Source organism: Nicrophorus vespilloides, unplaced genomic scaffold (genome assembly GCF_001412225.1).
Source record: "Nicrophorus vespilloides isolate i.1.1-1 unplaced genomic scaffold, Nicve_v1.0, whole genome shotgun sequence".
In the NCBI taxonomy this organism is placed as follows: Eukaryota; Metazoa; Arthropoda; class Insecta; order Coleoptera; family Silphidae; genus Nicrophorus; species Nicrophorus vespilloides.
In genome coordinates, this window is record NW_017097304.1 from 60,875 (window position 1) to 78,606 (window position 17,732).

At 40.4% G+C, this 17,732-nt stretch overlaps 1 protein-coding gene across 2 annotated transcripts in view; it reads right to left on the reverse strand.

The window, feature by feature from the left end:
* Positions 1-17,732, reverse strand: part of LOC108559695 (nucleolar protein 4-like) — an 89,201-nt gene that overhangs the window by 56,473 nt on the left and 14,996 nt on the right. For both annotated transcript variants that reach the window (XM_017917043.1, XM_017917042.1), the window contains exons 2-3: positions 5,256-5,387; positions 3,118-3,873 (exon numbers count right to left, since the gene is read on the reverse strand). In XM_017917043.1, the coding sequence (XP_017772532.1) occupies positions 3,118-3,873; positions 5,256-5,387 (888 nt within the window). The remainder of the gene's footprint in view (positions 1-3,117; positions 3,874-5,255; positions 5,388-17,732) is intronic.

The following is a 17,732-nucleotide window of genomic DNA, read 5'->3' on the forward strand; positions in this document are numbered from 1 at the left end:
CGGGTAGGAAACACCATCAAACATTCAGTTCACCGGTCACCTGGTCGAACTGTCGTGTGGTGTCATAACCAATAGAAACAATCAGACAACTGATTATCGGTTCACTGAATGTTTCAGGGAATCCCCGGGAGGAATCTGGGCCAAATGCATTTTTAATGGTCGCATCCGACGCCGCCGCAACTACCGCCGCCTTCGCGAATTTTCCGCTGCCACTCAACGTCGTCCCTCGTGTGTTCCGTGGAGCGGCTTCGGTTTTTTTCTTTTATTATTCCAACCACCTCCCGAAACCCTCGAACTGTGCGGGCTGGGTGAATGGGGGGCGGCGCATTTCCAAATTGCCGTGTTTGCATTGTGCGAGTTGTTTGCCCTTCGGACCGCATCGGCGCTAAAGCCCATTACGTTCACCCACCCATTCCACGATCTAAATTATAAGATTATAACTGATGAAATCTCCCCGAAAGTAAACTTACATGTTTTTTTCTGTTCTTTACCAAATTTATTAAGTAGAATAGTTTCTATTTCGATAATTAAAAATGTAAGTTAATAAATTAGATATGCACATCAGAATCGCAGTTCTTATCACCTATTTAAAGCTAACTATTGCTATAAAAGTCTCTTGCGGTAGAAGGTTTGAGTTTTTCTGAAAAGCTGTTTTGAAATGAATGTATCATAAATTGCACTGAGCGTAAATCACTTGAGTAAATTTGGTTAAGTACGTGCTTTTTGTTGTTGCTGTAATGTAACAGGACACCCACATCAAACGTTGTTCGTGGTGCTTTTCGGTTTTGCAACAGAGAGAGCGAAAGTGAGCAACAAGGAAAGAGTAATACAGAGTAAGAGAGGGATAGATGTATAGAGGCGCAGGGTGGTCGAGCGATTTATTCATGTATTCATATGAATTCATCGGAGACAATAAGGCATTAGCATGCATGGACCGAGATGGATTATTAGCCGTGGCCGTAAAAGAGTGTGAATCCGGCAACGTTAAGCCGATGCATATTTCTGCTTGTAGTGGCTGTGGAGGACCCCGAAGCCAAAGCAAAAGAGAAGATCGGATTCCGATCGGTGGAAGAAGGACGATGAGGAATAAGGAGTCTGCAAGGATGGAGTGACTTTTTGTATGGTGGCTGGTCGTACCGCATGCCACCGAGCGAGAAAAACGAGAACCAAGCCAGAAATGCGTCTATACATATGCACACTCGGCGACTACAAATTAATTATATTAAACGCCAGCGTCAGCTCTCCGGCAAAGGAGGCGAATAATAAAAGGATATCCGAAAAAGGCCGAAACTAAAGAAGCGGATTGAAGCGAACGAAACGACGAGGAAAAATTCACAAACAAAAAGAAGCTACTCGACACCAACGACGAGAGACGTAATAGAACTTTTATGGTAATCACAATTAGGGGTCCCTAGTCCATTAACTGTTAATTAATCCCAAACTCGATAATTAATTACTTTTTCCTCTTTTATTTTGTTTTTCTTCCTATTAACGAATTTAGTTATGTGCGGCAAAACTTGATGTTACTTAGAAATATCATCAGGCACATGGGAAATAAATATAATATCAAATTTATTAGATCAACTAGATATTCGCATTTATTAATACCGTATCAATTGCTATACAGCTCTTATATATTGTATTATGGCAATTATGCAAATTTTCCAATTTACAAAAATATTAAATTTAAATTACTTTGTAATTTATTAATTACTCGAATGTAACTAAAATCATCATCAATCAATCATCAGATTTAATATAAAAAAAATATATTTATTATTTCCATATATGTTGTCTTGTTATTTTATTTTATATGTATATTTATTGATAAATATCGATCAAACATCAATTGAGAGTGCAAACATTTCACATCGAATTGAACAAACCGCATCTCTTAAATTGTTGGCCTGATAATGTGCCCGAGATGTACGATAAGATGTTTATTTACATTTCGGTTGGCAATATATAATTTCACAATTCGCTCTGCTCTTAGTAAACAACGTTTTTTTTTTTAAATTTATTGAATATCTCCGAGTAGCTGGAAAACTGTTTAAAATTTCACGATGATAACTTTGACATGCGTCAAGACGATGGTTAAGATCCGAATGGTGCTCCATTCGCACAACGAATTCAATTTACTATTTTGATGAGGGTCCGTGTCCTGTGTTCTGCAGGGAGGGTGTCGCGTTGGGCGTAATAAATAAAATTTTGGATCGATATAGTTTTATGTGTACCGCAGGTTGGGAAGGGGGGAATGGCTGCGACGGTGCAGGGGTGTTAAAAGGGGGATGACGCTTGGAAAGCAGCTCTAGTGGGTGGGTCGAGGATGACTATAATAATAATATAGTGGCTGATGAAAAGTTTATAAGGTTGGCGGTCTGGTGGCGACAGTTATGGCATCATCCACGATGAGGCTTTAGTACATAAATGAAAGGGTAGGTGGTGGAAAGAGAGAACGAAAATTATTACTCATATCCAAACTAAAGAAAATAACAGTATGGTGACAAGGTAAATATGGTGAGTTAGATAACAGTGTCATTCAAAATAATTCAAAAGGATGAATGACACTGATCAGATACATAAGGGTTTCTGTCATTGGGTAATCAATTTGTTTAAGAAATATAATTAACTTTTTTTAATATTATTTATTATTCCCTAAAATAACCATAATGATTTATGCGTTTGTTAATTGTTTATAGTTTTCTCTTAATTTTCAAAAATTAAATATGGGTAGATAATATAGAAAACTCACTTTCTACATTTTCTGAAACTCATTGCAATTTTTACTATTGCTGTAGTTTGATGTTAGAACCTATAATATTTTGGAAAAAGTATACTTACATATATAGTAACATTGTTAAATATATCAAAAGTGCATAAATAAGGTAAATGTGTTTTTTTGTTGAATGAAATAAAAGAATGGCAGTTTTCATGTTTAAAAGAGTGTAAAAATGTGTTTATTAAATAATAATAAAAATTAATTAATAAATAAATAATAAAATTATTTGGTTTAAAGTATATACAAAGTAACAGAATAAACAGCGATGAAGTGAAGATGTGTTAATAGTAGTAATGGGAGATGGCGTCATGCAAGAAGTGTTCAATATGGGAACTCACGTTTTTGCTTTCGAACTTGAGGGCGTCCTCATCGGTGCACCCAAGGCTTCGCATGTATTTCAAGTAGGTGGTGGTGATGGGCAGGGAATAGTCAATCTCGGTGGCCATGAAACCCTCCCGCCGCCGCCGGATGAGTTCCGACTGCTCGCGTTCGATGCTCTCGACGGGAGACCAAAGCTTGGGGGTGGTCGGCGTGGACGTGGTGCAGGTTTGATAAAGATGTCGCTTCTTTGGCGGCGTTCTGGGAGAGTCTCTGGACGTTAAGTTGCATACGTCCAAAGGATTCGTGGACCTCTGGGGACTTCGCGGATGCGTTTCGATTTTAGAGTAATTCTGGATAGTGTCCTCGTTTTTAAGGTGGTGGAGATGTGGTTGCGACAGGTCCAGGGTCAGAGGAGACAGATGATGATGCGGATGCGACGTTGGCGGCGGAGGGGTGTTGCTTTTCGTCGGGGGTGGAGTTTTACTTTTTGTGGAATTGCCCAGATCCAAGTAGGTCGGCTGTATTTGCGGGTGGTATTCTGAGGGACTCGTCGGGTGGACGTGCTGCACCGGAAGCAGAGGCGTTGCGGCCGTGGGCGTCGTGGTCGTCGCTGCAACCGTCCCCAGCATCAACGGGGGTAGCGTGGGGCTCGGACTGGGTGTTGGCAGTACCGAGATCGGTGATGGGGACCGGGGATGCTTCTGACACTCCGTGCAGCCCAAGAGGAAGCGAGTGACGGCTTCCCGAGGCAGGAACGCGTACGTCTCCGTTATCTGGAATGAAAACAACAATTGTTAAACATGCGACTGGCATTTCAATAAACGTTTTTATGTGTTATGTAAATCGAGGACCATTCGTGTTCTCCCACTATCCTCCTCTATCTTTCTCTCCCTTTTACACGCAGCGCCGCATCCTTGGAGTTTTGTAGTCGCAACAGCCTCAGGCAGGATGCGACGAACAACGAGTACCCCACTATCCTTCTCCAACCATTTTAACAGATACACATACTCTTTGTTCATCACACTTGCATGCAAGATGAAAAAAGTTTTGTGTTGCCAACACAAATGTACGGCCCGAGCTGCCAACCTTATCATTACAGCATGGACGCCCCTGGGTACTTATTACACGCCTACTCATCTCTCCTGACCCACAACTACTTTCACGGTACACCTCAGAAGCTACCCACACATTTCACCCGAACATTAATCCGAGTCGTAAACTTCCAACAATTAATTAATTAATCTGCGACAATAGATGCAACGGATCTGAATTTATCTATTATTATTCTTTGAAATATTTTCTAGAGTATACAAAGAAATCAAATTCCAGTAAAAGAAGAAGAATCAAAAGTTAAAGTAATGTAAATCAAATAAAACCACAACTCATTTAATAAGTATGTGAAAAGGGTGGGAGGTTTTAGTTACGATCTTCCTCCCTTAAACCAAATACACTGATGTTTCCGACCCAATATCCGTATTTCCATATCGCCCAGACTACAAACGTTGAAATATTGACAATCAACAGGTGCGACATCCGCCGAATATCAAGCGAAACGCAGTCGGCCAGATACAATGCAGCAACCCTCTCCCTTCCGCGGCCCAATCTCATTCCAAACTCTACAACCACACCCCCGCCCCGCCGAATTGCATTGTATCAATTTAACGAAACACTCGAATATCAAAAAAAAAAAAACGCTATTGTTATTTTATTCGTTACACATGAAACTGCAGAAATGTGATTGCACTTCATATCAAAAATCACTTAATCAATCAAACAACAGAATTACAATAATCATTTTGACATCCACTGAATAATCTCGATATCAATCGAATGCTTATTTAATTTAAAAACAAAACAATAGCATTCAACGTCAGTATGAGATTATTAATCATAAAAATTGAAAGCAAAAAAAAATCTGTCTGTGATTTTGTATATAAATTATATCAAAATTATATTTTATTATTATATTTGCAATGAATAAAGCTTAGCAATATTTGTCATTGAACAACTATTAACATAATAGATACAATATTTTCTTGCAACGAATACATGTGATAAAAAAAATGTGAAGGGAACGAGAAAATATATATAAAGTCGTCGAAGGATGGGTTTCGAATGAAAATGGTATAAAAGAAGAAAAAAAATAACAACTCACCGTTCGATAAGTCCGTTTTTGTCCCGCGTGCTTTCCCGGACGACCCTCCAATTCGACGTGGACGTTGTAGATGATATCAAAGAAGTTTTCGACGATCGCCACTTTCCTGTATACCGGTTCCCCGCTGGAGTTCTGCGGACAAAATAAACAATGTAGGTAGAGAGGACGCATTGATAACGAATATCGAGGGAGTCTCCGAAAAAAGACGGAGACTGCGATGAAAGAAAGGCGACCAGAAGCTGATAACAGTTTTATTATCCCGGGGTATGGGGGAAGTACTGACTGGGAGATCGAGGAGCGGCGAGCTTGTGACGGCAGAAGAAAAAAAGTTAATAAACTTTCGTCTTGTCTGTTTGGAGCTTTGCCATCTGAGGACGGGAGCCCTCGCTCGTTCACTCTCCTCCTTTCTCATCTTTTTATTTACTCTTCTTGTTTTCGTTTTTCACTGCTTCTTGAAAAACTCCGAACATTATATATATTTTTTTGCCCTGTCCAAAGAATAAAAAACAGAAACATGAGAAACCTCATAAACAATATGAGTATTTGACGTGTGATTTGTATAGACACCTGGAAATACAGTTTACTCCTTTTTGTGGATGCTCCTAATGAATTATATATTTTAAATACGTGACAATTACTGTTGCGATACATTCAAATTCAATTGTTTGAGAAATCGTGAACAAATGACAATGGTATGTGTAAACAGGGGTGAGTGGGTGTGGGGTGGCGTGGCGTGACGATATGCAAACAAGCGGCGATCCAGATTTTGCGGAGGGATTATATGGCGAGGCAAAGAGGAGTGGGTCGGTTATTTATTGACCCGAAATGGGCGAGGGTGTCCGTTGGGGCCGGTTTTGGGGCGAAAAGAAAAGTTGCGGCCACTGATTCGGAATGGTGAGCCGGACTAGGGATGCGACCGACCACCCAACCGCCCCCAACGCTCTACACTGTCGGGGGTTTTGGGACGAGAGTTCCGAGGGATGATTCGGCACAACTCCGAGGGTTGTATAAAGCCCTCCCGGGTGGCGGTGGCGGCGACGAAGGCGGAGGCGGTGGTGTTAGGGAGGTTCAGATGGAAAGAGAGTGAGCAAGAGAGAGAGAGAGTTGGGAAAACCCTTACGGGCTGGACGACGGTGGTATGGGTTTTCGGATCCGACCTTTCCGTTTTCCACAAAGGAAAAATAGCTCCCTCTAGCGCGAGGGTTTCTATGGTTTTGCGTTGATAAAGCTCGCGCAAAGGCGCTATTATGTACAGGTGCACATTAGAAAAGGGAGGAAAGAAGCAAAAGCAAAAAAGAAAAAATTGGAGCAAACGAACGAACGAGCGAGAAAGAGAAGACAAAAATAAAACACAAACACACATAATGAAAATGATGATTACATAATGCCGTTCGCACACGCATGCTTAGCATTTTGCATATCCCTAAAATGATGGGAGGTCGCGCTTCGTAAATGGAAGGGTGACGGGGGTCTTGAAACTTATGCACCTACACCCCCTCACCAGCCATGCCTTAATTAAAGTGCAGGTGAGTAAATTAAATTCTGCACTTTCTTTTGATGCTCGTCTGTGCGGGGGACGAGAAAGCGCCATCCCCTTCAGCCCTCGCCTTTTTTTTTCTGGAAGTATGTAAGCGAATCCCCTTTAATAAGAAGGACCCTAGCGAAATAAGAAACGCGGAGTAAGGGGGAAGGTCGTAATAAAGCTCAGACCTACTTATCGAGCTTTCGCCTCAAATAATTATGACTCCACTTCAGCGAATTAGGAGGACTCATTCGAATCGCACATACGACTCACAAATATCGCAGTTAAATAATTATTTTTACAACCGAGTTCCGTACGTGTTTTTTTTATTTTATTCCCCCCATTTCCTCCACCTTGTTTCGCTGCAGGATTATTTTTTTCATCCTGCAGGCACCGCTGCGGAGCTTCGGCTTTTATTTTTCCTGTTCGTTTCTCTTTTTTCGCGTGCATCGTTGGAAACCCACGGGCGAACTTCATCCTCCTCCTAGTTGACGTCGTCCTTTTTGTTTTGTTTTCTACAGACCCCACACCCCCAACCCCCCTTTTATTTTATTTCCCTCCTTTCTCCTAACACCCCCTCGATCTCATTCTCTTCTTCTTTTTGCGAACTGCAGTAGAATACTCGTTTTTTTTTTGTTTGTTTCGTTCTGTGGGGGAAAGAAATGAAAAGCAGTTTTGTAGACAAGAGAAGAGGATCGTCTTATCACTGAAACTTAATCGTGTCGTTCGCGTGTTTAAATTAGGAGTTGCCTTTCTAATTTCCTTACATGGGTGGTTATTCCTTTTAAGCGCCGCGGACTCCTCCGAGGGAGTGACAAAGATTGACTACTGGTAGATTAGTGGCAAGAGATAATGAAATAAGCTTTCAAGGAACGAAAACAAAGAAAAAAGGACAACGCAGAGGCACGGGAACCGGTCCTTGGAAGAGCCATTACTCATTACTCGGAGCGCCCCCTTTCGGACGTATCTATCGCATTCTAATTTCCCATTATACGCTACGCACAAAGGCACTTATCTTTGCGGCTGCACATACACACACACATCCACTCTTCGATCTGGAATCTGGATGGACAGGCGAATCTGACACACCTCGTACAACTTATTTCTGTCTGGCAGAATATATATATATATATATAATATATCTATATACATAAATATATATATTTATTTATTATATATTGATAGACTAGCAATTATAAATGTATATATATATATATATATATATATCTATATTATATATATACATATAAGGAGTGAAAGACGAAGGGGAGCCTCGGGCTTAAATATATATATTTATATATATATATAATATATATAAGAACCAAGGGTTCGGTGTCCGGTCGATGTCCAGCTAGTAACAAATTTTAAAGAGGAGAGAGGCAATGTTTTATATAGGCACGGCCTCTATGAGAGTGGTGGAGGAGACGAAATATACAGAGAGCAACGGAGGAGGATCAACATGTGGTTATTTGTTTTTTTAAATAACCAATATCAACAGGTCTCCACCGGCCTGTCTACGGGTTCTATCTCTCTCTCCCTCTCTCTTTGCCTCGATTTAGTGCTGAAATAAAATATATTGGGCTAAATAAGAAATTGCGCAAGTGCGCGAGGATTGCGCCGCCTCCGCACACAGGGCGCAACCTGCTTCGCCACCTAGCTACTCCTGCAGTGCGATAGCTGAAGCTCGTACTAGAAAATCCTGTGCAAAACTGTTTTCGTAGTCTGCTTACTAGCAGCCTATACTAGGTGGCGCCACATAATATAGATCAAATATTTAAATGTTGACAATTTGAAAAAATTTCAAATTACTTCACTTAAGATCGCTAATAATAACTTATTAATTAATAACTTATAAGTTACAAACGCATTAAATTATGGTTTTGATAATGTATTTGTTTGAAAAACAAACAAAAATCTATAAATACTTTATTATACACTCCGTCCTCTTTTTATGCGGTTTTTTTAAATAACTATTTTAGGCCATTTTGACACGTTTGGACACAAATTGGCAAACCATTTCATAGAAAAAGATGATAATTCTGAACTTGAATTTTCAACGCGAGCTTCAGAATTGTATTTCTGGATATCAGGAATTGTACAAAAAAAAATAGCAAAGCCATCGCAAAGTTTAATCACTGATTATATTGTCAAAGGGAAAAAATCAACATGCGAAGTTGAGACTAATTTTACTTGTGAAGAATCATTATCTTCAGGACATAGATCTGATATGCTGACTATCTCTTCTAGTGATGAAAGTGATTTCGAACCAGTTCGCAAATTATGCCGAACACTCTCATATAGCGACGATAATTCTAAAGAAAAAAATGTGAAGAAATATTAACTTTCATAAAAATTTTCTGTATTTTTTTTTTGGGAAAATTTTTCCGTATACATTTAGAAGGAATATGTTAAGATTATATTTTTCTGAAATTTAATAAACCCTTTTTTATGCGATTTTCGGTATATTGTAACTCATTGATTTAGTTTTATGCGGTTTAAAAAAAATTATGGAACATATCCTTTATTTTTATACGTGTGTCTAATCCTTTTTTGTGCGATTTATTTTTATGCGTTTTCCTGTGGAACGTATCTACCGCATAAAAAGAGAACCAAGTGTATCTATAAATTACTTTATAAAATACCCTGAACTTATTATATATTTTTATAATATCCGATCATTTTTGTATAAAAATACATAATTCGAATTAAGGCAACTCATTTTGTTGGAGTTAATAGTAAGTCTTTAAAATATTGCATTTAGTAAAATTTAACTTGTTCCATTTATTTTTTGTCATTTTTTATGTTGTATACACTTACGAAGGGCGCTCACGCAAGAAGTTTATTTAAAATGTGTTAAATTTGTAAATCAGATAATTTAATTAAATCGTATAGAAAGTTAACTCTATAAATAAAATAAAACTCTACTGGATCGATTCTTACATTTTTGTCCTTTAGTGATGTCCCCGTTTCCGGTTCTTACACAAAGATCGGGTATCGTTGGCCTTTAGATTAACACTCGCAACGGACGAAAGATCCGGTTGCTGAGAAGTCGGCTGCGGGCGAAAGGACACCTGTTGAGTGCGCGCACATCACAACCGCCGTCCCCTCAGCACTTCCGCCACCCCCATTCAAACCAGCATCACGCTTCCGGTTTTACGGCGGATACAATGTACATTTATACACGCTTAGGTTTAGATAAAGTCTGTGATCGCAAATCTGGACCTCGAGATTGCTCTACATGACGAGACCCAACCAACCCATTAAGATCCGGAAACCCCTTCCAAAAATCATCCGTTAGATCTTACCAACATTTTTTGGCATAACTCATTAGTTCGAAAACGAAGTTTCTTAATTTGCGCGAAAATCGCTGCGGGCGTGCATAAATTTGCATCTATAAAACCTTCCTTTCCAGTTCGACATGCCGCATCACATGCGAATACATTTTTGACTTGATTTCGCTCGGAACACGAACGCAACTTTGTCCTCTGGGAGTATAAGAAAAAAATATAAGTTAAAAACGAGTGGGATAATAAAAAAAGGATAAACAAAAGCTGGTGCCACATCGAATTACTGCCGATCTGATTAAAGTTTTGGCGCTCGAATCGCGGTACCCTGGACGCGGGCCAAAGAATATCCTTTCCCAGTTTTTGTTTTGTTTCGTTTGTTGTTTGTTTTCATTATTATTCGGGGTTTAAAAAGCGCTATCTGCACTGCACACTCGCGGCGCACACAATTTTTCGCGACAATTATCTCTTTCAGTTTTGAGAAAAATAAAACTAGTTTTGCAAATAGGATTGCAGTTCAGTCATAAATCTAAGCTATTATATTATTATAAAATTAAGTTTGTTGAGATTTTGTAATTCTGGGAACTTTTATTTTATTCCGGAGAGCCACTGGTGTTGAGATTAATCATAAAATTGAATGCTGTATTCAAATTTATGCGTTAGGTGTTAATGAATAAGCAGATTATTCGAGGAGTGCACATTATCGATGATGAAGATGTATCTGTGATCAATTCATGAAATGAAGCGAGCGTGAATTGTTTATTGAATTCGTTGCATTGGTGTGGCGAGATTTGCGCTTCCACTTAATTACTCGAAGAATGGACCTTGGTTGCTGTTTGGTCCAAATGTCTATGTTTGTTGTACGGGAAGAGGGTTTTTGGTTGCTGCTGCGGCGCCCTCTCGATCTATCCTCGAGGGTCGAACTCGGAGCCGTGTCACGTACAAAACCATCAGCGAGAACCTCTTGACCCCCAGTTGCAAACAACACCAAAGCCAACTAACTTTATATAAATCAAAGTACTCGAATTGTGATTTTGACGTTCTGCAGCCAAATAATATTAATTAATTTCGCAAGCATTCAAAGACAAAACACTTGTCGTTGAAATTTATTGTTAACTTTTAAGAGAATTAACGAAATTTATAAAACAATATATTAATTACAACGTGATTATATAATTATTTTAACAATTATGATTCCCAATATCTGTGTTTGTTTTGTTTCAAAGAATTTGATCAAGCAATTAAATACACGAAACAAAGTTTAGCAATGAATAAAAAAAGAATGGTTTACTTTGAATTTATTTAAACAACCATTATTTATGAAAATAATGAAGAGATTTGTATGTAACTGCGTTGCAATCTGGACGTAAAGTTAAAAGTTGTGTGTGTATCGTCTCACGTCTTACGAAGTTTAGCTGTGCCCATGTGTATGGCACGTTGTGATGTGTGTGCGGGCGCGGCCTGCACGAAATGCGGGCCCCCGAAGAGGGGAGGCGGTTGGATGAGGGGCGGCAGCGGCTTTGGATATGTGATTACAGCATCAATTAGAGACGAGCCGCATGCGAGAGGGGGGAGACCAGCAGCCCGCGCACAACTCTAGATGGGCCCGTCCTGTCCCATCTGCCCAACGGCTCCCCGCAACTCCGCGCCTGCTTTTCTCGCCCACCGAACCCTTCCGCTCGACCAGACCCCGTCCCATCAACGTAGACCCGAACACATCGTCAATACCATCTGTCCCGATTGTTTTCCCAATATTTATTGCTGCTACCGTAATCAGCCTGTCTATATCACTCTTTCTCTCTCTCTATCTACATATATATGATGCGTGTGCATCACTCTGTCTCCATCTCTCTCGATAGTCGTGTGCTACGGTGCGTGTGCTCGCTTTCCGCGCGACTAAAAATATATCCCATACAGAAATAGCGGGATAAAACGTGAACCGAAGCTCACGTCCTTCCGAAACTGCACTAGACCCAAACATACACGACACCTCAACAGCTTGATGAGCTTCATCGATTAATGACGAATGTCAACTACTACCATTATGATACCATCTAAATATGTGCTCGGATACCCAAGGTCTTCACATCCTAGTACTTTATTTGCCATTTCCAATTAACCCCATAATATATATTTTTTATTTGCGTGAATACAATTATTGGAAGGAAACCGCTTTACTTTTGCTCCTATAACTCGGATGTTCGGTTCCATGGAAATGCGGCGATACACAAATTGCGTTATCCGAGACTAACACAATTATGAAACGTTTTTCTGCCAGAAAGCGAATACTATTTTCATCATTAAATACTTTTTACTGGTAAAAAAATTGACGCTAAACACGTTTTCATTATAGATCGATTTGGCACTGACTTTTAACTATCATGTTTGTTTGATTTTTTTACTTTTTAGTTAATTTTGATGTAGCAATAAATAATGTAGGGGAAGGCAGGCTTTAAAAATCGTCGCGTTTTTTTTGTTGTTGTTCAAATTTATTTTTAGTGAATGCAGTCCGACGTCATTGTAGTGACAATCAAATCCGGGATACTTAAGCTCTCGAGCTTTGTGTGTCGGTGACATGTGAAGCGCGTAGCGCCGCGGCTGAAAAACAATGTCAAGTGATATTATGCGGATGATAACTTTATATGCGGATCTGCACAGTGCAGCCGGTGGATGGTATATTTGTGTGTGTGTGTGTGTTAGAGAGTGTATGTGAGAGATGCGAACACAACATTCATTATTCACAGTCGCATTGTGAGGTTTCGCGATTTTGACGTTCGTCCGGAACCGACAATGGGACGCGGGGCTCCGTAACCATTATATCATTCCATCAATACGTAGACAACATATTTATTATTTACCCATTTGGAGCTTAAGAATAACGCGCTGTTCGGTTCAATAGCCTTTTCAAGCGCTCCGATGCAACGCATCAAACGGACACCGCCGCCACCTCTGATGCCGCCCGCCTCCAATGCCGTTCCTATGTTGCGGCGAAAACAATGTCATCACATTAAATCCGTAGCCGCCCCACTCGAACGTCATCTGCATATTTTAATTGTTTGCACCACGTTCGACGTCGGCACAAACCAACAAAGACTGGCAAATAACTTTTACATTCGCAATATTCGGGTTAACATTTTCCATGCTGCACGAGCATAACTGAACTATACCCGTTTATATCATTAACAAATATTTGTGGTAACCTTACTGTTACTTTGATTCATCTTACTAACTAAGCCTAGGGTTTAGTCCACCTCATTCTGGGAGCTTTTAATAGATACGACTAAGTCAAATAGTTCAAAAGTTTTAAACAAGACCCGCTTACAATCATTCTTAATCACCGCAGCTCAACGAATTATATTATATTAGACGGGAAATATTTCATATACAAATCACGAATTAGAAAATTCAATTAAAAACACAACTGTAAACGAAAATCTGTTCTTTTAATTGCGTCCTAAGTAGTTTTCATTGCCAGATAAGCCGCCTCTGGAAAATTGCGTCCACTTGACAATTGAGAACGCGTCGCAATTTGAATGCGGGAAAAAACGGAAGATGTAAACATACCACCAGAAATTCAAATCTACTCTTAATTGCTTCGTTCGGAATTTATACTTTTGCTAATTCTTCAACAAAGAGGGTGTGTTTATAAACTAACTTTCACCGTCACTCGTATTAACATAATGGCCTTGATCGTTACGGAACAATTACCATCCCTTTCGCAGAAGCGTCTCCACCCTTATCCACCACCACCAGTTTAGAATGATATCAATCAAAGTTATAGCCATCCAGTTTACGTACAGTATTCACTCAGAATCATGTATAACCTTTCCCAAATTGTCTATTTGAAAGATTTTCCTGTTTTCATATATACTCCAATTAGAAATTGATATTTATAAAACAACACGTTCTATTAATAAATAAATAAATGTTATAGTGAAAAAAAACTAATTTTAATACTATTATTTAAATAACTACAGTAAGTCCTCGACTTACACGGTTTCAACAAATGAGGATGAGCAAGCTTTCCACATTTCATGTATGCAGGAAAAGTTCAACACTCAAATTAACTTTCTACTATTTATGGTGAAAAGAATGTTGCTAAAGTACAAACATCGATAACACAATATTTATAGATTTCTATGGGATGCATTAAGGATTCTATGGGATTTCTATGTGGTTTTTAAATGATATTTTTATGGGATTTCTAAGAGGTTTCTATAAGATTTCTATTGGAATTCTTTTTGGAGCGAATTAACCACGTAAGTCGAAGACTTACTCTATTCATTTTTTCTTATTTAAGATTTAATATTTTCATAGACATAGAAGAGACAGGCATAAACTGATATAGAAAGTTAATAGCAAAATTAAACGGAAGTTGAGTTTTCTGTTTCGCTTCTTTTAGTAAACCGCATATTTCTGTTAAGATTTGCGACAAAAGGAGCGGCCGCGAAACCACCCTTTCTGGTCCACCCTATTTTTTGTTTAATATGACCGTGTACATGATTTATCAATACATTTATTTTTAGTCTTTCTCAAATAAGAATGTGAGCGACCGAAAATTCTTGTTATTAGATTGTTGGATAAAATTACGGGATCCGGATGGAATGTCGACGGTGGCGGCGGGGATGCCACTTCACTTTCCACCGCTGGCAAAATGTAAAATTTATTTGGTGCACGCCGTGTCCCCTGGGGTTGTACAACATGGGATGACACGTCGCAGGTGTTCCACCCGTTATGTATGTATGTATGTATGTATATATAGACATATATATGTTTGTATATATATATATGCCTATATATACGTATATAACGGGATCGGAGGCGGGTGAGGGTTCCGCCGCTCCCCATACCGAATCACGGAGCGAGTTTAATCGCATTACCGCTATCTCATTTCGAGCGCGGCGGCCCTCTCGCGGCCGCCTAATTAGGTGGAATGACTTCTACTCCACTGATGCCAACCGCACGCCACCCCCGCATCTTATTTTCAGCAGGAGAGAAGGTGAGAGTCCGCTGAATATCCTTCGTCGTCTCTGTCCCAATTTCTTCATATTATTTTTTTTCAGTTTTATATTTCTGCTGTTTGCTCATTCTGAAAAGGGGGGTGTTTCTCCGTAATTGCTCCTCCGGTCGCATTATCGCACCGACCAGAATCGGCGTATATCATTAAGTCCAATTAAATCAAGCAACCATCGAGAACGCCACCCTATCCCAACAGAATCTCATCCTTTCGTAACTGAAAAATTCAGAATAAAGTCGTCCACAGTTTGTTTAGAAAGTTTTAATGTTTCATACTGCACGTCATCATCTAAATTGAGTAAACCACAATCGAATACTTGTTTATGACATAGTTGTTTCAGAAGTTATAGATAAATGTAGAGACTTTTGAGCACGTGAAACATGTGACACAATACGTGCAGTTCTCACCCTCTAATTTATATTCACGTTTTCAAAATATTACATTAAAAATACATGAAAATTTTCATTGTATTGTAAAAGGGATCAAACACTATTTTAACTATTTAGTTTACAAAGGGCATAAATGCATTTAGATTTCTAAAAATATGTGCATGGTTATTTACGAGAAAAACATTATTTTCCCTAGGCTTTCTTTTCTCGTGTTAAAAATGTCATTTAGCAAGTGGGCCGTGTTTGATATGAGGTGCGGATCCAAAGGGTGAGGAGAGAGTCGTGGACCCTGGAAAATGATGTCGGCGGGCCGTAATTATTTGTTATACGTGTGTAAGGTTTACGACGGTTCCGCGGTCGGGTTTTATTTGGTTGTTAAGGAGAGAAGACGGGTGTGGGCTTTAAGAGATGCTGGATACTTGGAACATAAACATCGGTTGGGTTGTATATATATATATATGCACGTGGATATACGGGACAGCGGAGTGTGGGCCGTACAGACCACACCGGTGGAGAGGCGGCGGAAACATACACACATACATACAATGCTTACTTGTTCCTGCCCCTGCTCCTCACGCCCCGCCATCAAGCCGAGTAGTTCTGATGGCTGGGGCGGTAGAAGAAGTGGCGGCGCGGGGCGAGTTGGACGCCACTATGCGGAAGCTAATGAGAAGACCGAGGGGGAATCCCCGCGATCATCATCACCGTGCGGCTACCGAGCGAGAGAGAAGCTAATAAAGATAAGACCACGTTTATGGGGGCCCCGTATAATGAGGATAATGCGTGCGACAGAGATGGATAAAGCGACAATGCAACGTTCAGAAGGAAATGGGAGAGAGAGAGAGACACAGAGGTAAAAAAAGTGGACTAGGATGAAGCGGCCGGACGGAGGAGCACTGGCGGCATCATTAGTGCGAGCGGCAGCATCAATCACTCATCGCCCCGGCTCTTGAGGCCGCCTCGCGACCCCTCATTAACGATGCCCCTCAGACCCCCCATCATGCTGCTCATCCAACCATCCCTCTCTCGTTCCACGCCAAAAAGAGTGACTTTCTTTCCTCCCCATTCCGAATCGGCAACATCGATTAAAAATCGCGCGAGCCTCAATTACATTTCCGCTTTTGCAAATCCCCAGAAAGCCCTCGTATTTGACCGTGCGGTTATTGTGTTCATTGCACCCCATTACTCATGCCGACTCAATATACGCTCCAAAGGAATTTTTAAAAATTACAAAAAAAAATACAAGACTGCAAACTTTACTTTTTTCTAAAGGTTTGCTTACAAGTCTCTAAAAGTATTATAAAATTACCGTGTTATACGAGTGATGCCTACATATGAATATATATATGTAATAGAAATGTAAAACAATTCCAAGAGCCTCTGCATTTTGTTTTCGTGTTATTATTTTTTGCTGCTGTCGTTGTTATTGTTGTTAGGAGGTGATGGGATGCTCTCTGCCTCGTCATCATTATTGTTATTATTTCGGATGCGAGAGGCGAGCGAATTTGTAGGGCCGGAGGATATCGTTGTGTATTCCAGAGCTCGGTTTATTCGATACCTTGTTCTGCTATGCACGAAGGCCCCGGGCGTGCACACGCACGGAAGCGTGAGCGTGGCAGGGCGGCACGGCACGGTGACACGACACGGGTCCTCCTGCTGTTGTTCGCTTCTGGGGGGAAATCGCCCTCCCCCCCGGCCACATGCCGTTCATCCCCCCCCCACAACTACGCTCTCTACTATACTGCCGCCCGTGGAGCGCTCGCACACATGGCGCGACTAGCAAAGTTCAACCCCCCTCGGCCATAGGACCACCCGCGAACCTCGCATACACACACACACACACTTTGTTCTGCTCATGGAGTAACTACAACCCCCCTTTTTACTTCATTATCGCAACAACGAAACATTTTATTTTTCAAAAAAACAACGATGATATCGAACATTTTGGTCAAGTGCACAGCGCCCTGTTCCCATAAACGTTTTCTCATTCTGCAAATGTGCAAATGATCCAAGAACCGTTTTATAGGTGAATTGAGCACAGGAAAAGAAAGCTGCGGGATGCGAACGGGCCAAGTTCGTCGTCTCCTCTTACGTTCAACCGCATAGAAATATTAATTGTTAATCTCGCACGATGCGAAAAAAGTTAATGGCCGTTTTTGTGCGCGAGATTCTTAATAATACATCCGACGATATCGCCGCAACGGTCTTCCAACTATTATACTGTCGTTTACCGCGAAGTCGTCGCAGGATGCGATTTTAATGTTC